The 23,991-nt window shown below is 39.4% G+C and overlaps 1 protein-coding gene across 2 annotated transcripts in view; it reads right to left on the bottom strand.

The window, feature by feature from the left end:
- Window positions 1-23,991, bottom strand: part of LOC114648040 (24-hydroxycholesterol 7-alpha-hydroxylase) — a 149,686-nt gene that overhangs the window by 2,206 nt on the left and 123,489 nt on the right. The window contains exon 11 of one of the 2 annotated variants that reach the window (XM_028796831.2): window positions 7,039-7,126. The exons of the other annotated variant lie outside the window; for it this stretch is intronic. Coding sequence (XP_028652664.2) covers window positions 7,039-7,126 — 88 coding nt within the window. The remainder of the gene's footprint in view (window positions 1-7,038; window positions 7,127-23,991) is intronic. 2 annotated transcript variants of the gene reach the window in all.

Raw genomic sequence — 23,991 nt, 5'->3', positions numbered from 1 at the left:
TAAAGGTTAGCTTTATTATTTTTTTTTTAATTCACTTTTCATTGTCTCAGTCGCGTTCAGGATACTTCCCTACCGCCCCCCACGTGACACTGCTGTTTTCACATAAAGACGCGCTATAGTTCTGCAGTATATCACGATACATACGAACGCGTGTTTTTTCCCCCAATATTGCCAGTCCCCACGTGTTGCTGTATGCTGTTTCTTTTGTACTCCAGGACATGCAGAGGAAAGCATAGTAAAGAGCAGTAACTTCAGCGCTATATGCAATCATCAGACACTCCCCATCTGATGCTGCTGTTTTCACATAAAGATGCGCTAAAGCCCTGCAGTGTACTTGTGACTGCATTGTCGTACCAATGCTTGCGAACTGAAGTGCCTGCATGCACATTTCGTGGCATTATACGTGTATTTTTTGAGCATGCCCATGTAGCTCAAACACAGGAACATATGTTGATGTAAAAGTATAACAAAACAAGTGCACTTTTATTCAAGACTATAACGAAGAAAAAAGAAAGCAAGTTACAGTAGGCGGTTGATATGACAGCTTGTGTGGTGCAATGCTAAGAACTGCTGATTTCCATTCTGTGCTATATAACTTTTAACATTTGAATATGATGATTGCATATAGCAAGAACATGCAGGTGGCCAGTTGCTGCGTGCCACAACGCACATTTTAAAAAAAGAAAGACAAATATATGTGACGTTTTGAAGAAATCATTTTATGACGCGAATAGTACCACTCAGAAAACATCATCGAAGTAATGCAATATTATTTGAAAACGAACAGCGTCAGATCGGGTGTGAAGTTATACTGGCGCTGTTTGAGTCAGATCAGAAGCTGAATAAGCAGAAAAGGCTCCTGTTCTGACTCTAAGTAAAAAAGCATGAATTAATCAACAGAAATAACCGCGATTGACATTTTAAAGATAACGATTTACAGTGCATACCAATTTATAAATTCAATGTCCGTTTGAGGAAAAAAAAAAAAAACACTTCCTTTAAAGCTGAGAATCGAACTCACGTCTCTATAGCACGACAGGGCTGTTGTGCCCCAAGTCAGCAAACCGTAGCGTTAAGCCACGGAAGCTGTTGTATCATCCTTGAACCTTTTGTGAAAATGTTTATTTGATGTTTGGACTTCAGGCTTCACAGATTCTATAGTTTATGCCTACATTTTGTAACATTTATTACTAAAATATGAAAAAGTTTCTGTTTTAGCAATGTGTTTACACAGATTACTGTAGAAACGGAACACGCATGAAATGCATCTATTCCAAATAACATCTATTATTTTCATTCTAAAACTCCAGCAGTTCAGTCACTCCCAGATAATCAAACAAGCCATGAGCTGGGAAAATTTATTGAACGTTTGGCGACGGTGGGGGGTGGAATAGCCGGCTGCTCGCTGCTCCTCTTAATCGGCACATTTAGAAGACAAAAGAGAGGTGAGAACGGTTTTAAGGTGGGCCGGATCTACGAGTTTTTTCGTAGACTCTGGTAATTCTAGTGTTAAAGACCTTAAAGAGTATTCCGGCTTTAGTGGCTGAGACCTTGAAGGGTCTTTGCCCATCACATGGCATACAGAGTGACACCGGGTGAATTAATCTAGTCCTTAGTATATATAAATTAAAACAGGAAATTATCAAAGACACAAATAACACAAATATTAAGGGACATTTACTGAGAAATGTATACATATATGTATATACTAGCAAAATAACCCGCACTTTGCAGCGGAGAAGTAGTGTGTTAAAGAAGTTATGAAAAAGAAAAGGAAACATTTTAAAAATAACGTAACATGATTGTCAATGTAATTGTTGTAGGCTTATTTTAGTATTGAGAGTGAATTTGATGATTGTAACGAGAAAGTACAAAGGAAGGCGAGAAGCGGTGGAGCAGGAAATGAAAAGCAGAAGTCAGCACCAGGAAGACTTACGTGAGCAATTAAGGAAGCCCAACAATGACAGCCTTGAAGCATTAGAGTAAAAGAAAAGGCAGGAGTCACCAGCAGGAAGACATGAAGGAAGGCGAACAATAACAGGCTTGAAGCAGTGGAGTAAAGAAGGGAGTAGTGAGCACGACGAACAGCTGAGGAAAGTAAGGAAGCGAGTGAGGAGGCACATGAGCGCTGGATGTCGTTAATGTATATACACAGGGAGCCAACCTTGTGTTAGGTGTACAGACAGTGGACGTGCGGAAAAAGGAAGGGGGACCCTGGGGCGACCCTTGTGCATCTCTGCCATGAAATAAATCGTCTGTTAACGGAAATAAGAAATGAAACCACCAAAAGGAGATGTCAGTTCTGAAAGTTCCTTACGGCATAATGGTGAGAACCGCCAAAAAGAAGACGTTATTTTCGAAAGTTCGTTATGGGGCATGGTACGAAATGAAACATACTTAACATTTGTAAGTACAGTGTAAAGGATGAGCATGGGAAATTTGGGCTTCCTATGTATATTGGAAGTCACAGAAATAGTGAGGACGGGTTTCCCCTATCTATATATACAGTTTAGGGGGTACACCCATTTCTCCATCCCTTGGGTGTTGCAATAGGACATGAAACATACCTAACTTTTGTAAGTACACCGTAAGGAATGAGCACGTGAAATTTCAGCTTCCCACCTATATGGAAAGTGGGAGAATCAGTGAAGGCTTTGCCTTTATATATATATATATAAACAGATGAAGCGTTTGTCCACCTCTTGAACCCTCAGGTACCACTCTTCAGACCAGGTGAAAGTACAACAATATTTTATTTTATTATTGTACAGTAGTGCACCAAGCACTCTCCTCCACACACTCATGAACACAATAAACAATTCTCTCAAGTAACTAACACAATCCTCCTCGCCCAGACACTTAGCCCACCTTCCTCCCAGCTCAGCTCAAATGTCTGGGCTTACCCAGAGGCCTTTTATAGCCCCTGACCCGGAAATGGTTCCAAGCCAAACCCACAAGTCCGTTTTCCTTCCGGGTCAGGGCAAACAGTCCTTTTCTTCATCCCGGGAGCACGTCACTTCCTTGAGTCACGTGACTAACATGCACTCCCGGGTTATAGGGCATACAAGAGTCCACTAGCCCCTTCACAGCGACTCCTGGCGGCCCCCAAGGTATCCAGCAGGGCTGTGTATAGAAACTACAAAGTCCATTAGGCCCTGCTGGAACTCGGGGCACCAATATGCTGTCCGGAGGGCTCCTCCTAGCGACCTGGGGGTGAGGGCCGGACTGGAAAGCCGGCAAGCCTCCACAATATTATATTATATATATATATATATAAATGCACGGTGGCGCAGTGGTAGCGCTGCTGCCTCACAGTTAGGAGACCTGGGTTCGCTTCCCGGGTCCACCCTGCGTGGAGTTTGCATGTTCTCCCCGTGTCTGCGTGGGTTTCCTCCGGGTGCTCCGTTTTCCTCCCATAGTCCAAAGACATGCAGGTTAGGTGGATTGGTGATTCTAAATTGGCCCTAGTGTGTGCTTGGTGTGTGGGTGTGTTTGTGTGTGCCCTGCGGTGGGTTGGCACCCTGCCCGGGATTGGTTCCCTGCCTTGTGCCCTGTGTTGGCTGGGATTGGCTCCAGCAGACCCCCGTGACCCTGTGTTCGGATTCAGCGGGTTGGAAAATGGATGGATGGATGGATGGATATATATATATATATATATATACACCCCCGTGACCCTGTAGTTAGGATATAGCTTGTTGGATAATGGATGGATATATATATATATATATATATATATATATATATATATATATATATATATATATATATATATATATATATATATATATATCCAGATATAAATAAATAAAATGATGGCACAGTAATTAGCACAGTGTCAGGAGACTAACTTTAAATCACAAGGCGGCTGCTATTTCTGCACGGTTTGTACACTTACCTCTTGTCTGTCTGTGTGTATGTGTGTGTGTGTGTTTTTTTCCTCCTACACAAACAAATGCACACAGACTTAACTGTCAATTCTAAGCTGACTGAATGCATAAGTGTGACCTGTGATAGACTGGTGCCTGATACAAACCAGGTTAGTTGCCTTGTACTAAATACTGCTAGAATGGGGTCCAGTCTCCATGACACTGAATTAGGCAAAGCAGATACAGATAATGAATGAATGTTTGATAATGAGACAAACATTCTAGTCCCAGATTCCATCTCTCCTTGGTCAGCCAGCTACCAAGCCCTTTACATCATGCAAGTGCATTGTCTAAATTTATCTATGGATGAGTCCTTGTAAGATAAACCTATACATCTGTAGTAGGGCTGCCGTCCAATAACTGAGATAAGAATATTACATTTTATATATTGTTTAAAAATATACAAAGCTCACATATCAAAAACAATAATCATGCACAATTAGCTTCCTGGCATAACACCCCTTCATTCTCTAAATGGGCAAATGAGGGCCCTACACAAATCTATTTTATTTTGGCATGCAGCCAAATATGTCCTCTTCCTCTCCACCTTGTAAGTATTTTGCTTACAGGTGTGGTCTATTTTGCATGCTTCTCAGGCTTCTTCCTTATTCACTGCTAGCTCTTTTCTTATTTTCAGAAGTACAATGCCTAAATAATCTTTAAATGTTTCTACTCGAGATGATTTAATAAAGTTAATCCACAAATTAAGGTCATCTGATTCAGTCTTCAAAATGACGGTCTGTCAACTGGCATCAAGCTGGAATTCAGTAGAAGGTTTTATTGGCTTACTGGCAGTTCACTGCATAGTACAGTTATTTTCCAAAGAGTATGCAATCATCCAGCCAAAACTAACATATCCTATAAATGGAACACACTTCTAGTAAAAGTGCTCTTTTAAAAGGTGTAGCATTATTGAAACAATGAATCTCACCCCCACCTATGCCTGCACTGGAGAGATAAAACATGTCACCTTTTAACACTAGAATTCCTGAAACCTACAAAAAACTTGTAATCCCGGCCCACCTTATATCCCTTCACACCTCTACCTTCAGCGTCTTGTTTTGTAAATGTGTCGATTAGCACAAGCAGCAAGCAGCCTGCTGTCCCATCCCCCGTCTTGACGGAGCTCAACTCAGGCAAAAAGGTCCCCCAGCTCAAACCAAGGCTCCTTATCTTTGTGTGGGTTGCCTGGATTTGTACAGGGTAAATAACACAGCATATCGTTATTTGGAAAACATGCATTTCATGTGTGTTCCATGTCTACAAAGATGTGGGTAAGTATAGGATGAAAGGAAATGTGAGAAATGCAAGAAATGCTGAACACTCGTACCTAAAGCAGAAACTTTTCCATGTTATACAAATAATGACGAGAAGTGTATAATGTGTGAAGACTTTAGTCCAAATATCAAATAAACACATGCGCTTTTATTCAAGAATATAAAGAAAGGAAAAAAAAGCATTCGATTTATTTGTGGCCGTCAATGAGTTAAAAACTCAAGCTCAAATGTCAATCAACAGGGAATTTATACGTATTCTTGAATGACGCAGTGGTAAGTACAACTGCCTTATAATTCAAAGGTCCTGGGTTCGAGAGTGGGTGCTCCGTGTCTTCAGTAGTGAGCTGCTATTATTATCATTATTATTATTTCCACAGTATAATAAAAACATACATTTGATTTGAGTCTGTAACACCCGGTGTAAATTTTGGCTACTTGTAAAAGTTAGCGCTAGTTTTTTTATTATTCAGTTTTATTCTCCCTCTTTGACTTGATGGCATTTATCTCCATTCTTTTCACAAGAGCAGCACTGTAGCTGATGCCTGCTCAGAACAATTTGTTGTAGCGGCAATCAAAGATACGATGTCCTGTGACCGCTATCAGACTGGACAAAGGCAGGACTGTACCAACAGACAGGTTCTTCACAGCGCTTTTGCTGGCTAATAGACTGTTGAAACGCAATGCAACTCTGTTTGGCACTATAAGTAAAATAGGACTTCCACCTGCAGCTAAAGTCACTTCAGTATGCAAGCAATTCGCCACGCTAGTGTTTAGATCTGACAGCGCCGTGCTGCCCAAAAAGAAGAAGCCTTTGATTTCAGTCTGTAACAGCCGGTGTAAAGTTTAAGGTGGGCCAGGATTACAAGGTTTTTCGTAGGCTTCAATAATTATAGTGTTAATGCAATACACATAATATCAACTGAAGCTGGGGTAAAGCAGCTATACATTTATTCCCAAAACAGCTCAGCCAACTAGAAACTTATAAAGAGCCTTATCACTGAAGAAAATGTCACTTCTTTTCTTCACTAACAAATATACTTTTATTTCCATTGCAACCATGTAGTATATATAAATAGGTAAATCAAGTGTATATATACATGTAAAGAAACTAAATTTATACAGCAAAGAGACATACTAAATTCATTAATGAATTTTAATTATTCTACACTATAGATACAACTACAAAAAAATTTCAACCACCTGTTTAAACTTCCATTACATACCGACTGCACTACAGTGTTTGAAACATCCGTCAGAGCTGCTGCTTATGTTAACATGGAAATCATGTGCAAAGTTAGTTCAACCTTTAGCCTTGTCCACTTTTTCTCTAAATTGCACACATACACACAGTTTGTTGTTTCCTACATAAACAGTGTTCTACCGGCTCTAAAACTGAATTGTCTGTATAAATGAGACAAACATTAATGGAGCAGTCAATTATTTGGGGGTAGGAGGTGTGATGCTGGTGGTAGTAGTAGTAGTAGTGGTATATTATTGTCATGTGCATAGTGAAATTCTTACTTGCATGTCCAACCAACATGCAACACATTGCCACTCTACAGCGCTGTGATAAACTATGTTTAGATGCAGAAGGGAGAAACAGCAGGCTCTAACTTAATACAAGCAACATTTCAAAAACTAGCTAACTGCTTAGCAGCAGGCAGTATATGAGTTTATTTTTCAAATTGCTATTTTCAACTTTTGGAATCCTACAACTTAGTTTTACCTTTATGTTTAATTTTAATATATACTGTATGTTATAGATTTACCCATCAACTATTAGATTTGCAAGTAGACTATATCATGCTGTACAGAAAGAAAAAACACATACTCACAGGTTTTGGTAGTGCATCCAAAAGTGTGAATTCATACTTATATAGGGTTAGAGAAACAAACATCTGGATCTCCATTAAGGCATACCATCTATAGAAAAAAGAAGCAATATGAAAAACATATGAATTTACCCTTTTAATTTCCTGTTATGTATTGTACTTAGATTAATTGGATTTCCCCAGACAATATAAAAAATGTCTGGTAAGGATGTCAGTTCTGAAAGAAAACAAGCTGGGGAGCTGTTTGTGCTCTTAAGGGTCAGTCTGAACATGCAGTTCTCCTTGTATTAAGCAGGATTGCTACTGCAACATCTTATCATCAGTAGGATAAGATTAATCTGCCTCAGAACAGTTAAATATCAGCTTTTGTTTATCATGAGTGGGTTAACATTCCAAACCTTGGTTGATTCTTCTTCGTAATGATAGGAATAGGAGATCAAAAGGCAATGTTGCTGTGATCTGTTGGCCATGACAAATCCATTATCCCTGTGGCAAATTTTGTGAAGATTCAGGCATAAAACCTAATTATCCCAGGATTGTTTAGCCAGAATGTCCTTGTACTGAAAATTAAGATCAAGTAAGTTTTGACTTAAAGCTCACCTAAAGACAATTGCTTTACAGCATGGCAGATGTACCACACCAGTCAAACACTACTCTGGGCCACTCTCCCCAAAGTAGTTTTAACCCAGGCAGTATTTGCTTTAGACACCAGAAACAAGATACCTGCCTCATCAAGTGAGTAAAAAGGATAATGAGCTGTAAGTATAATTACATTTTTCATATTTCCGAATTCTCTGCTATAATGCAAGAAACAAAACACATACCCGTATTTTTCCATTTGTCTTGCACTGCTCACATATCCATATTACTAACCGAGAATGCTAAACCGGATGATGGACGCAGGCACATCCGGCCATGGGCCGTAGCTGCAAAAAGACGTACTGCGCAGGCGCAAAAAGAGTCCGCGAGAGTCGGCTGAGGAGCCGAGAAAGGCGGACAAGACCACAGAAAAAAGGAGTGAGCACAGAAAAAAGACAAAAAAGGAGAAATGAGGCGCAACGAGCACCGAAAAAAGGAAAAGGCACATAAAAAAGTAGTCAAACGCAGGCAAAGCACGAAACACATTGCACACGAAACTAGACCCAAAAAAAAAAAAAAAAAGAGGCTCGCGCACAACAGCAAGGCATACCCCCCCCCCCCCCCCCCTACAGGCACCGGACGGGACACACACCAAGAGGGGGATTCAACAAGCCCATGAAACACAAAAAAAAGAACACAAAACCACCCCACAGACCCTACAAGCAAGGGACGGGACACACACAAAGAGGGGGATTCAACAAGACACAGGAACACAAAAAGAAAGAAGACGCTCGCGCAACAACAATCCTCACCCCCCCCCCCACACACATCCATAAGAAGTGACACCCAAAGCCACATATTCTAAAGTGAACGTCAACACCTTCACACTAGACAGCATAGGTGTCAGCATAGGTGGATCTCCTTACAATAAAGCACTATTAACCGTTCAACTGCAGAAAAGGAAACATATTAACAGTGACTGCGATCCTCCTTATTACTTATCCATATTTCGCATGCTGAGAGAGAAACAAGTCATGAATACACGGTCACGGGTACAAAACGAAAAGGAAAGGATAACAGGAACAAACACACGAACACGAAAGAAACAACAAAATAGACGGCTATGCAGCATGGGTGGATCTCATTACAATAAGGCACTATTAACCGAAATATGGATAAGTAATAAGGAGGATCGCACTCACTGTTAATATGTTTCCTTTTCTGCAGTTGAACGGTTAATAGTGCTTTATTGTAAGGAGATCCACCTATGCTGACACCTATGCTGTCTAGTGTGAAGGTGTTGACGTTCACTTTAGAATATGTGGCTTTGGGTGTCACTTCTTATGGATGTGTGTGGGGGGGGGGGGGGTTTAGGATTGTTGTTGCGCGAGCGTCTTCTTTCTTTTTGTGTTCCTGTGTCTTGTTGAATCCCCCTCTTTGTGTGTGTCCCGTCCCTTGCTTGTAGGGTCTGTGGGGTGGTTTTGTGTTCTTTTTTTTTGTGTTCCATGGGCTTGTTGAATCCCCCTCTTGGTGTGTGTCCCGTCCGGTGCCTGTAGGGGGGGGTTGCCTTGCTGTTGTGCGCGAGCCTTTTTTTTTTTTTTTTTTGGGTCTAGTTTCGTGTGCAATGTGTTTCGTGCTTTGCCTGCGTTTGACTACTTTTTTATGTGCCTTTTCCTTTTTTCGGTGCTCGTTGCGCCTCATTTCTCCTTTTTTGTCTTTTTTCTGTGCTCACTCCTTTTTTCTGTGGTCTTGTCCGCCTTTCGCGGCTCCTCATCCGCCTCTCGCGGACTCTTTTTGCGCCTGCGCAGTACGTCTTTTTGCAGCTACGGCCCATGGCCGGATGTGCCTGCGTCCATCATCCGGTTTAGCATTCTCAGTTAGTAATATGGACTAGGGGGCTCCGCCCCCTGCTCGCTTCGCTCGCCAACCCCTGGTGTTGGGAATGACAAAGAGCGTGATGTATGAATGAGATATAGAATAGTGTGACGGTGCAGATGATGCAAATAGAAAGCAAACAATAAAGTGTGTGGCACAGTGTAAAGGTTTATTGGAAAATTTCTTTGTACACGCCGTTTAAGTGTAAAAGGTAATTTCAGCTCAGAACTTGTAAGGTCAATGAAGATGGTTATTGTTGTGATCAGAGTCAAGTTTGTCAGAGCTTAGAAAGAGTTGTGTCTCTCCAGGAAGTAATGGAATGACTTGGGTATTTATGTTTTGCACATTAATATTTTTTGGACATAATATAGTGCGTTGTGTTAAAAGGGGCATTTGGTCTAATGAGATTGCTGTTCCAAATCTCTCTGCAATTAAGTTGTCGCAGATAAAGGCTTGAGGAATTGTAATAATATGTGGCTGAAGTCCATCTGTATTGGTGAGTGTACCATCTCTCAGTTGTAATAAGCAATTGTTATGATCTGGTTCTGGACATCGTATCTTTTTTACTAACTGTATCTTTTGAAAGCAATGCCAATTGTCTGCGTATTTTAAGGTGCACTGAACAATAGCTGAGTGCATGGCATCTGGAAGAATAGCTAAGCACTGTCTAAAATCTCCTCCGTTTATGAATGGTGTTGAGTAAGTGACTTTATGCCATTGTACATTCATCAATAATTAACATTTTTTCAAGACGGATGTCACGTGCAGTGCCACTGTTAATGTTCATAGTGGATACCGATTTGTAGGATCTAATGCAGTTGATAAAGATTTCACTTTCAGGTACATCGTTAGTTAGAAGCTTTTGTAGATATTCAGTATATGAATGTAAAGAAGGCAGTCTAATTTGACCCTTTTGACAACAACGTGTAAATGTATTACTTGTATTGCCAGTTGTTTCTTCAGGGAAGTGAACTGAATGACAATGATTGCAAATGACATTCATTAATCCGAATGAATTTTCCTGGTGTATGTTTTGCTTGTGCCGTTTGAGAGGCGCGTTGTTGCATGTGTAGTATTTGGGACGTGTTGTTTTAGAGCTGTAATCGATTTGCCTGTGCTGTGTGAGAAGCCCGTTGTAGCTTTCCTTGCCGTTAACGTATGTCTGAGACGGGATGTGTTTCGTTTTGAATACGTGACTGTTGCGATGCAGCACTTTGATTGATAGCTTGCGTCATGTGGATCTAGGATGTAGATTTGTGCATATTTGCGTTGTTGATTTGTTTCAGGGTGCACTGTTCCAATGCGATGCAGTATTTGTGCACATATGGGAAAGCAGTATGGGCCATTGCCTCTCGGTGGCCTGATATTTACTCCGGTAGATGCAAAAGCAAATGAACTATTGTAGGATCTAATGCAGTTCATAAAGTTTTTACTTTTAGGTACATCGTTAGTTAGAAGCTTTAGTTGAGCTTTGCGTTTTTGGAGTCGAGACATTTTTTCTTTTAGAAATATGGATAAGTAATAAGGAGTATTGCACTCACTGTTAATATGGAGCCTTTTCTGCGGTTGAACGGTTAATAGTGCCTTATTGTAATGAGATCCACCCATGCTGCATAGCCGTCTATTTTGTTGTTTCTTTCGTGTTCGTGTGTTTGTTCCTGTTATCCTTTCCTTTTCGTTTTGTACCCGTGACCGTGTATTCATGACTTGTTTCTTTCTCAGCATGCGAAATATGGATAAGTAATAAGGAGGATCGCACTCACTGTTAATATGTTTCCTTTTCTGCAGTTGAACGGTTAATAGTGCTTTATTGTAAGGAGATCCACCAATGCTGACACCTATGCTGTCTAGTGTGAAGGTGTTGACGTTCACTTTAGAATATGTGGCTTTGGGTGTCACTTCTTATGGATGTGTGTGTGTGTGTGTGTGTTTGAGGATTGTTGTTGCGCGAGCGTCTTCTTTCTTTTTGTGTTCCTGTGTCTTGTTGAATCCCCCTCTTTGTGTGTGTCCCGTCCCTTGCTTGTAGGGTCTGTGGGGTGGTTTTGTGTTCTTTTTTTTTGTGTTCCATGGGCTTGTTGAATCCCCCTCTTGGTGTGTGTCCCGTCCGGTGCCTGTAGGGGGGGGGTTGCCTTGCTGTTGTGCGCGAGCCTTTTTTTTTTTTTTTTTTTGGGTCTAGTTTCGTGTGCAATGTGTTTCGTGCTTTGCCTGCGTTTGACTACTTTTTTATGTGCCTTTTCCTTTTTTCGGTGCTCGTTGCGCCTCATTTCTCCTTTTTTGTCTTTTTTCTGTGCTCACTCCTTTTTTCTGTGGTCTTGTCCGCCTTTCGCGGCTCCTCATCCGCCTCTCGCGGACTCTTTTTGCGCCTGCGCAGTACGTCTTTTTGCAGCTACGGCCCATGGCCGGATGTGCCTGCGTCCATCATCCGGTTTAGCATTCTCAGTTAGTAATATGGACTAGGGGGCTCCGCCCCCTGCTCGCTTCGCTCGCCAACCCCTGGTGTTGGGAATGACAAAGAGCGTGATGTATGAATGAGATATAGAATAGTGTGACGGTGCAGATGATGCAAATAGAAAGCAAACAATAAAGTGTGTGGCACAGTGTAAAGGTTTATTGGAAAATTTCTTTGTACACGCCGTTTAAGTGTAAAAGGTAATTTCAGCTCAGAACTTGTAAGGTCAATGAAGATGGTTATTGTTGTGATCAGAGTCAAGTTTGTCAGAGCTTAGAAAGAGTTGTGTCTCTCCAGGAAGTAATGGAATGACTTGGGTATTTATGTTTTGCACATTAATATTTTTTGGACATAATATAGTGCGTTGTGTTAAAAGGGGCATTTGGTCTAATGAGATTGCTGTTCCAAATCTCTCTGCAACTAAGTTGTCGCAGATAAAGGCTTGAGGAATTGTAATAATATGTGGCTGAAGTCCATCTGTATTGGTGAGTGTACCATCTCTCAGTTGTAATAAGCAATTGTTATGATCTGGTTCTGGACATCGTATCTTTTTTACTAACTGTATCTTTTGAAAGCAATGCCAATTGTCTGCGTATTTTAAGGTGCACTGAACAATAGCTGAGTGCATGGCATCTGGAAGAATAGCTAAGCACTGTCTAAAATCTCCTCCGTTTATGAATGGTGTTGAGTAAGTGACTTTATGCCATTGTACATTCATCAATAATTAACATTTTTTCAAGACGGATGTCACGTGCAGTGCCACTGTTAATGTTCATAGTGGATACCGATTTGTAGGATCTAATGCAGTTGATAAAGATTTCACTTTCAGGTACATCGTTAGTTAGAAGCTTTTGTAGATATTCAGTATATGAATGTAAAGAAGGCAGTCTAATTTGACCCTTTTGACAACAACGTGTAAATGTATTACTTGTATTGCCAGTTGTTTCTTCAGGGAAGTGAACTGAATGACAATGATTGCAAATGACATTCATTAATCCGAATGAATTTTCCTGGTGTATGTTTTGCTTGTGCCGTTTGAGAGGCGCGTTGTTGCATGTGTAGTATTTGGGACGTGTTGTTTTAGAGCTGTAATCGATTTGCCTGTGCTGTGTGAGAAGCCCGTTGTAGCTTTCCTTGCCGTTAACGTATGTCTGAGACGGGATGTGTTTCATTTTGAATACGTGACTGTTGCGATGCAGCACTTTGATTGATAGCTTGCGTCATGTGGATCTAGGATGTAGATTTGTGCATATTTGCGTTGTTGATTTGTTTCAGGGTGCACTGTTCCAATGCGATGCAGTATTTGTGCAAATATGGGAAAGCAGTATGGGCCATTGCCTCTCGGTGGCCTGATATTTACTCCGGTAGATGCAAAAGCAAATGAACTATTGTAGGATCTAATGCAGTTCATAAAGTTTTTACTTTTAGGTACATCGTTAGTTAGAAGCTTTAGTTGAGCTTTGCGTTTTTGGAGTCGAGACATTTTTTCTTTTAGAAATATGGATAAGTAATAAGGAGTATTGCACTCACTGTTAATATGGAGCCTTTTCTGCGGTTGAACGGTTAATAGTGCCTTATTGTAATGAGATCCACCCATGCTGCATAGCCGTCTATTTTGTTGTTTCTTTCGTGTTCGTGTGTTTGTTCCTGTTATCCTTTCCTTTTCGTTTTGTACCCGTGACCGTGTATTCATGACTTGTTTCTTTCTCAGCATGCGAAATATGGATAAGTAATAAGGAGGATCGCACTCACTGTTAATATGTTTCCTTTTCTGCAGTTGAACGGTTAATAGTGCTTTATTGTAAGGAGATCCACCAATGCTGACACCTATGCTGTCTAGTGTGAAGGTGTTGACGTTCACTTTAGAATATGTGGCTTTGGGTGTCACTTCTTATGGATGTGTGTGTGTGTGTGTGTGTTTGAGGATTGTTGTTGCGCGAGCGTCTTCTTTCTTTTTGTGTTCCTGTGTCTTGTTGAATCCCCCTCTTTGTGTGTGTCCCGTCCCTTGCTTGTAGGGTCTGTGGGGTGGTTTTGTGTTCTTTTTTTTTGTGTTCCATGGGCTTGTTGAATCCCCCTCTTGGTGTGTGTCCCGTCCGGTGCCTGTAGGGGGGGGGGGTTGCCTTGCTGTTGTGCATGAGCCTCTTTTTTTTTTTTTTTTTTGGGTCTAGTTTCGTGTGCAATGTGTTTCGTGCTTTGCCTGCGTTTGACTACTTTTTTATGTGCCTTTTCCTTTTTTCGGTGCTCGTTGCGCCTCATTTCTCCTTTTTTGTCTTTTTTCTGTGCTCACTCCTTTTTTCTGTGGTCTTGTCCGCCTTTCGCGGCTCCTCATCCGCCTCTCGCGGACTCTTTTTGCGCCTGCGCAGTACGTCTTTTTGCAGCTACGGCCCATGGCCGGATGTGCCTGCGTCCATCATCCGGTTTAGCATTCTCGGTTAGTAATATGGATAATGCACTTGAGCTATATAAATGTAAAGAATTATTATTGTTATTATTATAATTATTATTAGTACGAGTGGTAGTATATTCTCAGTTATAATATAAAAGAGATTCAGTGTAACTTCACCAAACCACTCCACCATAAATCATCACCATAGTCTTTAGTTTACAGATCTCAGAGAAGCCTAAAACATGGCAAGGAGAATCATCTACTTTTTCATCTTTGCTTCACAGAACAGAGCGCTTGTAACTGGATGTGATATGAACATGCTTTATGTATGGCATTTTAATCATTTATTATATAGCACACTTACTGCTTTTTTAATTAGCAAATTTGTATAAAGAAATTATACACAATATATTTTTAATCCAGTTAAATAAATGCACTTTTACTCTTAATTATTAATGCTAAATCAGAGTATGTAGCATAGCAATAAATAAGTTCACAATACTCTAGATTTCCATTATAATTTACATCAGTTTCTCTTTCCTGCCATACAGATACGCTCCCAAATGGGAACACCCTGTGCAACACCAGAGAGTCAGGATTTGATTCTGAAAGCCATCAATTAGCTTGTCATCCTTTATGTGAAGTAAATGTTGTCATAAACTCCACATAGTGCCTTGGCAAGCTTTGGGGCAGCCACCCATATAATTGGTATCCTGGCTACAAAATCGTAAATAAGTTACATAGCACTGGGGGAATAAGAAAAAGGTGGAGACTTTTAAAGGGGAAGACAGGAAGTGAAGTCAGAGGGGTCGGGCTCATAAGGGTCTTGAGCCATAGGCTCGAGCCCAGACGTGACATCAAAGGGGCCGGAGCCGACAAGGTCTTCCTCCATAGGCTCGGACCCGGAAGTGATGTCAACAGGGCCAGGTGGAATCAAGGCCTTTAGCTGCCTTCCATGCACAAGTGTGTGACAATGTTTAACATTCTAATTTTTGACTGTTCTATCTTTTTCCCACCAGTGGAAGGAAGATTGTATGGACTTGAATTTAGTAGTGTGGGGATTTTGGCAGCAGCCTCTACTGGCACATAGTACAACTGCCAACTGCACATGGTCAAACTCCATGAAATGAAAATGATGCACATTGTAAGTAATGCAGATTGAACAACTCACTCAGCAAGTCTACTGTTCTGCCACTTGAAGTCAATGATGGATTGTTTAAATGAAAAGTTTAGGTAATGAAACACAGTCAAAAAGCCAGGCCAAGTTCAATTCCAAAAACCAATAAACCAAGATGTCTAACCTCAAACACTAAATAAAAATTCTTGGTCAGGAAAACACAAGCAGAGAATCATTATCCAGAAAAACATGTAAATAAAAACCACAAGTCTTTGCAATCTCCGATAACCTGGGTGCTGTGTACAGTGCTGAACATTTATAACTTGGGCCTGGTGATGTCCCATGCCACACACTTTTGGTTGACCTTGCCTAACAATGACAGTATCTTGTAACAAAAATTGCTCAAAATAATAATTTCAGGCAAATTATGAATTTTTTTTTAACATTATGACAGCTAATCTAAAACAAAAGCAAATATTATAAATAGATATCTTGGGCTTTAAAACCCTATTCTACATGTAGAATTTTTTATAAAAGTTCAGGGAAACTCAAATAAAAATTAAATTGATGATAACAGTCTACTAATTAGCTTAATTAACTGATAAGTTTGATGGCAAAAGCTTCAGATGCTTAAGCAGACATTTTTCAATTATGGAGAAGAACTATAAATATAATAAAAAATGTACAAAAGTTAACAGGCAGTACTTAACGTTTGGACCTCTAAAAAACAAGATGCTAGGAGGTTTCTGAACTTAGATCAGAATACTGAATACTTCCATCCAGGACCTGCATACTGTCATTCGATGAAATTTGATATAATGCAAATCTGGTCAAAATTCTTCAGCTCCTGAGAGAATGTGCTTGAATTGTGTATTACCAAGTATCTATGCCGAGAACACTTCTGTGTATCCTAATACTAACCTAATATTAATTTAGTAAAGTTTACATTTTTGTTTATAAATCAGTAATGATAGCTTCCACAAACTTATGACCCCATATAAGTGCAAGTATAGGTGGGTACATGGACCCTGTAACATACTGGCTTCCTGTCTAAATCTGAGTCATGCCCTGCCAGTTAGGCTGTAATCCCATGAGATCCTGATCCAGAAAAAACAACCATGTCTGGGCATTGCGTAAGTACATAGATGCAAGATTATGCCATTTTTTAAAGAAATCTGTTTTATTCAGGAGTGATTATTTACCATAGGAAAAAATGCTGACTGCTTAACAAAAGGATTGTTTGGGCAGTTCACGCAACCTTGGTGTCATAGTTTTAGATGTATATATTGTGTTGGAGAAATAAGAGGTAGACAACCCTCCTATACTTCATTGAATGAGTCTGTACTTTCTGAATCCACACACTCACTTACACAAGATCAAAGTAAACTTGCTATTCAACCCAACATACATCACAATGGCATGTGGAAAGAAAATTGAAAATCTACTTACTGTAGTCAAGAAAGGAACATGAACAGCCTACTTGGGACAGATTTTTTTAAAAACATTCATGAAAAAGCAGTAACCAATGTAAAATCATGCTGCAATGTATAATACAGCATATACAGTACCTCATCATACAGCTTTCCTAAATATGTCATTATTGTAATAGAAATGTTAAAAGAAAGTTGGTTAGCACATCAGAAGTGAGTATTTATTCAGTCATCAATTTGTTTTTCCTCCAAGAAAGTATAAGGATGCAAAGGCAGGATCGCATTTACATATTCCAAATTTCTATTTGGGCAGGCTTAATCAGCAAGTTTAAATGCATTAAGAGTTCATCACATTGTACATGTGACACAATGGGTGCTAGCAGGAAGCCTCACAGCTGCACAACATCTTACCTCAAGATTTATTAGAAGATCATTTTAAATAGGAATGTACAGTAAATGGTACTCTTGCTGTATACCTGATTTGACAATTTCATAAAACAGCCAACCACACAGTTTATAAAAAGTGGAAGTGTCATGTTTGCTCCAAAGAGCTCTCCTTTGAGAAAAAGAGTATCATTATTTTGCCTCCTGACCTTGTAGTCACTGAAAAAGTAGCAGCTAACATGACAATTTTCTCTGAAGAGAGAAACCACTCTCTCCCATGGTTTATAAAAAAGTTTTTTCTCCTATAAAGTATTCTCTGACATCCACTGATTATCACATTAGTATATCATAATACAAAATGCACCTCACTCCAGGACTTCACTTTCTAAACCTGCTTATTCAAATACAGAGTTGTAGGGGGCCAGACCCTCCTGCAGAAGCATTGTGCACAACACTCAAAAATAGACTCTACATGAGGAGCAAAGTCAGTCTTCAAGTACAATAACACACCCCCATACTCCCTCACTGTTGGCAACAGTGAAAACTAATGATTTTTAGTGTGTCACTGTGAAGTGAGTATTTAATAACACTGGACAATGAAGGCTTTGGTTACCTTTTTACTTTTGGGTATAATCTTATGGATTTGGCCTGCTGATCACAAAAATCACCTTTAGATTTTCCTATCATGTACCATTTTATTGCAATCATCTATTTTTTATTTCCTCTCATATTATAACTATACATAAACAGTAGAACAACTAAAACTGCAACATCTGTGGTGATCTAAAAGCAGTTTCACTGCTACTGTGAATGCAGCTTTGATATACATTACCAAGGACTGTTATTTCATTTACTGATGGGAAGCTGTACTACAGTCTCATTACAGTATAAAGAACTGGCCACTCTGTAACCATTTGGTTCCAGAGCAGAAAAGCGTGGCACATAAAATATTTGTTGACCCAACAGAGATTTTGCCTTTTCTTCACATAAAACTTATGGAAGATTTCATGAAAGCGATGAACAAGGAAGGTGAAGGCTTTTGATATTTGAGACAGATGGCTTCATGAATAATTGTTGCCAAGATTAAGGAAGGCATTTTTATACACAAATCAGACACATCATCAGTGACAAGTGGTTTGAAGATCTGCTAGTGGGTACATAGAAAATCAGATGGAAGGTATTCAAGGATGTTTAAAATTTTCTTCGCAACTACATAGCACCAATTATATCCAGCTGGCAAGACCATATGCGTCAATCATGCACAATCAGGAAATGCAACATGGCGCTGAAGATTCATTTTCTCCATTCACATTTGGACTTTTTCCCTGCTAATCTTGGTGAAATCACTGCCAAAAATTGTGAAAAGTTTCACCAGGATAGAAAAGAGGTATCAGCGCAGGGTGAATCCATCAATGCTGCCTGACTATCACTGGACACCGAAACAAGAATAATCAGATGCTGAGCATAAACAAAAATCAGAAGAAAAACATTTTTAGCTCCACTGAACTGTGCAGTGTGTCAGCATCATTAAGTGATTATAAACATGTTAAATTCAATAAAAGTTAATTTTATGTTTCTCCAAATTCCTAAATGATACAGTTAATCTGAAGTTACATTTGTGTTCATCTTGACTATCATAATCACCAAAATTATGAAATATTATTCTTTCATGTGCATACACTATTTATTTTTACTTATTATTATAATCACTATGTTACAGTGTTCACTCTTCCTTTTTGCAATTCATTGCTTGCCTTTGTGTTTTATTCTTGGGTTGTGTTGTTGTTCTGGTTATTTTGGTGCCACTATAGCTTGGGGGCTTCACTGTAAGCAGAGCAGCTTCTCCACAGTGCAATTCGCAGCATTGAACCTGGTCCATTTAAGGAGCTAGCGCTCCCTGCTGGACACACTGTCATAATCCGCACGTTAGTAGCATGTGAGAGGAAATGAGCAACCAAAGAAAAACCTTTGTGGACACCCAGAGAAATGGCACAACTCTGGAGCTGAGAAATAGCGCAACTCTGGACCTGTGAGTTGTGAAAAATAATCTCAGGCTCCGAACTGAAGGTGCCCAATTAAATACTTTCAGTTAAACTACTATAATCTTCAATGTGTCTAGTTCACCACATGAATAAATGTATTTTAGCATTTGTGTGAACTTTACTCCTAAACCAGCATCCATCTGTGCATCTGTGATCTTGTTGAAGAATTGATTTTAAAGTAACAGTTTGCATCCTCACTACTTTTAATAATTTTGAGCACTTTGTCATGTTCCTGATAATTTCCCTTAGCTTGTGATGAAAAGACTCAGCTTCTTCAGACTCTCCTCATAGCTAAAGTTCAGAAACTAGATCTTCTTCAGATCTTCTCTTGGTCTGTTAAATCCTTTTAGTAATACAGTATATGCAAACCAAAACTGCATTCAGTTTTACAGAAAATCATATATATTTTTTTTTTTATTTAAATAAATACTGAATAATGCTTTTGGGCGGTAGCGCTACTGCCTCGCAGTTAGGAGACCCAGGTTCGCTTGCCGGGTCCTCCCTACGTGGAGTTTGCATGTTCTCCCCGTGTCTGCGTGGGTTTCCTCCAGGCGCTCCGGTTTCCTCCCACAGTCCAAAGACATGCGGGTTAGGTGCACTGGCAATTCTAAATTATCCCTAGTGTGTGCTTGGTGTGTGGGTGTGTTTGTGTGTGTTCTGCGGTGGGCTGGCGCCCTGCTCGAGGTTTGTTTCCTGCCTTGCGCCCTGTGTTGGCTGGGATTGGCTCCAGCAGACCCTCGTGACCCTGTAGTTAGGATATAGCGGGTTGGATAATGGATGGATGGATGGATGATGCTTTTTATTCCTATGTGTAAAATTTTTAATTTAATCAGATGTTTCAGAGTACTAGTCCTAAGAAGTCATGCATTGCTAAGAGCTGCAAAGAGCATTTAATGTCAGCTGAGTCACTGAATTTTAGGATAGGTGAACACCCAGAGGAAGAGAGAGACATTTACATAGGCTTTATTTTGTAGAAGTGGGTTGAGCAGGAGTAATGATATTGTCCTTCACTGTGGTTATTATTTAGGTCCACTGAAAAAAAAGGTTTAGTTTATTTGGTTTTGTTTGGTTTTCTCTTTTTATGATTTTGGATTTGAGCATCAAGTTATAATTATATTAGGAAAAACAAAAATGTTGATTTACTTTCCATTTTTCATGTATGAGCAGGTAGCACAGCAATTAAAAAAGCATATTGCCAATTTAAATAAATTGTTTCCTCTTTGTAACTAAATGTGTTACCTGCATAAGATGATTTTGGGGATTGTGCATTTTTTTTTTAACTAACCCTTTTCCTTTTTCGACTCTCTACTTCTAGTACAAAAAGATGTCAGAGAACTCCTTTTAATCCCAAAGTCAACAAAATGCTTTAAAGAAGCAGTCTAATGAGACTTACACTTTAAACATAGACTGTTGAAAACAGAGTCAGAAACCTACACCATACCAACAGCCAACCTCAACTCCTGTCTGTCAAATCTAAATGGGTTTATAGTGATTGAGATTAGCACAGTGTCATATTTGGATCTGCTATTGAAGACAGACAAGTGTAAAAAATGCAGAAACTATCAAGAATCAATCTGACATAATTCCAAAATTCTAAGAAGCAATTCCAATTTTGAATGTAAAAGGAAATTCTGCTGTTTCATGTATCCTGCAGTCTTCTCTAAATGTCTTGGACTTTCAAACTCAGTCCAGCAAGCTAAAAGGCATTTGCCCTTTTTAACTGAACACACATGGTGCAAACATAAGGCACATTTTACAGACATTGTATGTGTGACTAACATTCAATTTAATGCAGTTTATTTTTAAGTAGCACTCATCCCTGAGTGCAGATACAAAGCCCACAGGTAAAATCAAAGTATAAACTTTTACAAATTACTAAATACAGAATTAGTAAACATAAAGACAGAAATTTGTTTAAACACACAGGAAAACAAGGTATATTGCCAATATCTTGATAACAATTGCAGACATTAACCCAATTTTATAAAATGATATAATCAATTTATACATTATATAATATGTGAAAATTTGTAAAATGAATGCAAATATTTCTCATGTAGCTTTAAAATGTGCATGCACCTTATTCATTCTCTGTATCATATTTTAATGTTAAAAAAATACTGTTGCATGTAAATGACACCCTTACCAAAGTGCCACGAGAGGCCATCGCTCCTCACTTCTCCCCATGCACCTGGCCCTGAAACCTGCTCACATTTTTTAAGCATTTCCTAAACCAAAGCAAGGCTCTCTCTTTATTTTAATTCTATTCCATTTAAGAAACATTATATTTTGATATCTCAGGTAACTTTTTTGAACCCCTTCTAAACCTTGTGCAAGAAGCATGTTGAGCGGTGAGCCTGTAAGCCAGCAGTTGATCCTGCAAAGGGAACGGCTAAAAGTGCGTTTGTTTCTCATTTGAAATAACGTTTAAGAGGGAGTTTCTGAAGGCCAGATGTGTTTCTTTGCCATAGGTTTACTGTTTAACAGAGAGACAGCTCGCAGTTAAGAGTGTAAGTGCGTGCAGCTGGTGGCTCTGTGTGGGAGGAAAAATGGAGCAGGGGAACTAATGAACTGCACAAGAGTGACGGTCGCCACCATTTTGAGCAACTAACCAGTGGTGATACCAATCACAGTATATATTTACTGTATACTTATACAGAAGTGGAATTAATTATATAGAAATGACATATGTTCTGAAAAGAACATGTACTGCAGGTTTGCGCTATGTACCTAACACTAAGCAAAGCTGGCCTACACATCAATCCAAAAATTGATGCCATCATGAAGAGGCCCCATCCATAAAGCAAGAGGCAAGTCCAAGCTTTCTTAGGATTAGCAGGATACTACCACAAGTTTATTCCTCGTTTTTCCGAGACAGCTGCGTCCTTAGCTGACTTAACAAAGAAAAGGGCCCCCAACACATTGGTATGGGATGCTAGATTAGACACCACCTTCCATTATTTTAAGCAGGGCCTTACATAATAACACAGCTTAAAGGCTCGGATAATGGCAATTTCCCACCAGAACACAAGAGGACACTGTCTTTTCCTTCCTCTGCAGACTAGAAGATTGATCGCTTTACCACCCTTGATGTCACTACTGGTGTTCGCCTGTCTGGTCCCACCTCTTCCTGCTGGAACTCCTTATCAGCAGAAGCTCTGCCATTTTGAATTAGTCTGCTGGAGACTTGCATCTGCAATGATGTTTCAAAGCATTTATAATCCATGCTATAGAGTTTGTCTATGGGTACCCCAACACGTAACAGTTGTCTGTGTTCCTTCTTATACTATATATATGAAGACACTTCTGGGGTTCTATGCTCCTTCTTGACCACTCAGGTTAGCTGTTGAACGGCATCTGGTGATGCCACCTCTGCATGGTATCAAACCTCAACCCATACTCTTCATTTGTGGCTTTTGGCTGGTGGATGAGCTGCCTACCTCATTCTAAACTGCTGATTCACTGTGTATACGAAGTGTTTGAAGACTCTCTTGTCTGGTGTATTTCTGTCTAACTAGCTGTTAGGCTCCGTAATCTAGTAAAAGAAATGAAAGAACTACAGGTAATTTAGTTTCTTAAAATTTAAATGGCACATGAATCTACTTCCATAAAGCACACGTTCCAAGTGGTAATGAAGAAACATGTTATAAACACTTAGTTAAATGAAAACCCATTACTTTGTTGAGCAAACCAGCATCACACTTTGCTATTGTTATAAATAACTGTTCTGCAATTAAAGGCATACATCTTTTTTAATTAAAAATATCAATTAAAAATATTAATTTGTGTATCTAAAATCTGAGAAGTATAATGTCCTTTTAGGCAAACTTTGATAACTGATCTATTGTACACTCAGTTTCAAACCTAGAGAGCAAGATCTACAGAGCAGAGGCCACAGAAGCTCACCTGCCAGGAGTGCAACAGCACTTGTAGGACTTATAATTAATGTTCCATTTACCTGCAAGCAGCACTTTGAACGTATTTATGAAAGAAATTTTGTAAATGAGAGAAAAGCCATTCAGTCCATCAAATTTTGTGGTTAGATAACTAAGCTGTGTCAGTATCTCACCAAGATTAATTTTTAAAACATATCAGGATCTCTCTATAATGCACTGGCACTCTGCCAGAGTGGATTCCTGCCTTGTGCATGAAGTTGCTGAGATAGGCTCTGGCAACACATGACCCAGAATTGGAGTAAACAAATTTAAGTATGTAATTGGTATGTTACTGTATATTGTGTTGTCTAAAAGTACATGACCTGGCAGTTTGTTTCAACATTCTCGCGACTCTTTGAAAAACCTACGTTTTAGACTGTCTCAAGTGTTTTACAAATTTATGAAAGGTAGGCAAAAAAACATAGTTATTCTCCGAATTTAGAGGTTAGGTAATCATGTGCAGAGTTTGTTACATTATAACATAATTGTATAAAATTTCTACACATTTCCTAAATTAAGGAATTCTTTAAAAATTAATTATAGATGAAGCTTTTGCTTTAAAAAATAATTAAAGTGGAAGCTCATGCTGCACCTCACTGCAGACATTATTGTATGAATGCTGCAGTATCTTTCTGGTATTTGTTTTATTTTGTAGTATACACTACTGCAATTTAAATAAATAGCTATTGATCTTTGGTCTGGCATTAGTAATCTGAATGGATGTAGACCAATATAATTTTTGCTATAAATGTCCCCTCA

This window comes from Erpetoichthys calabaricus, chromosome 3 (genome assembly GCF_900747795.2).
Source record: "Erpetoichthys calabaricus chromosome 3, fErpCal1.3, whole genome shotgun sequence".
In the NCBI taxonomy this organism is placed as follows: Eukaryota; Metazoa; Chordata; class Cladistia; order Polypteriformes; family Polypteridae; genus Erpetoichthys; species Erpetoichthys calabaricus.
Note: the sequence above shows the minus strand (reverse complement) of the source record. Positions and strands in the feature narration are given on the sequence as shown.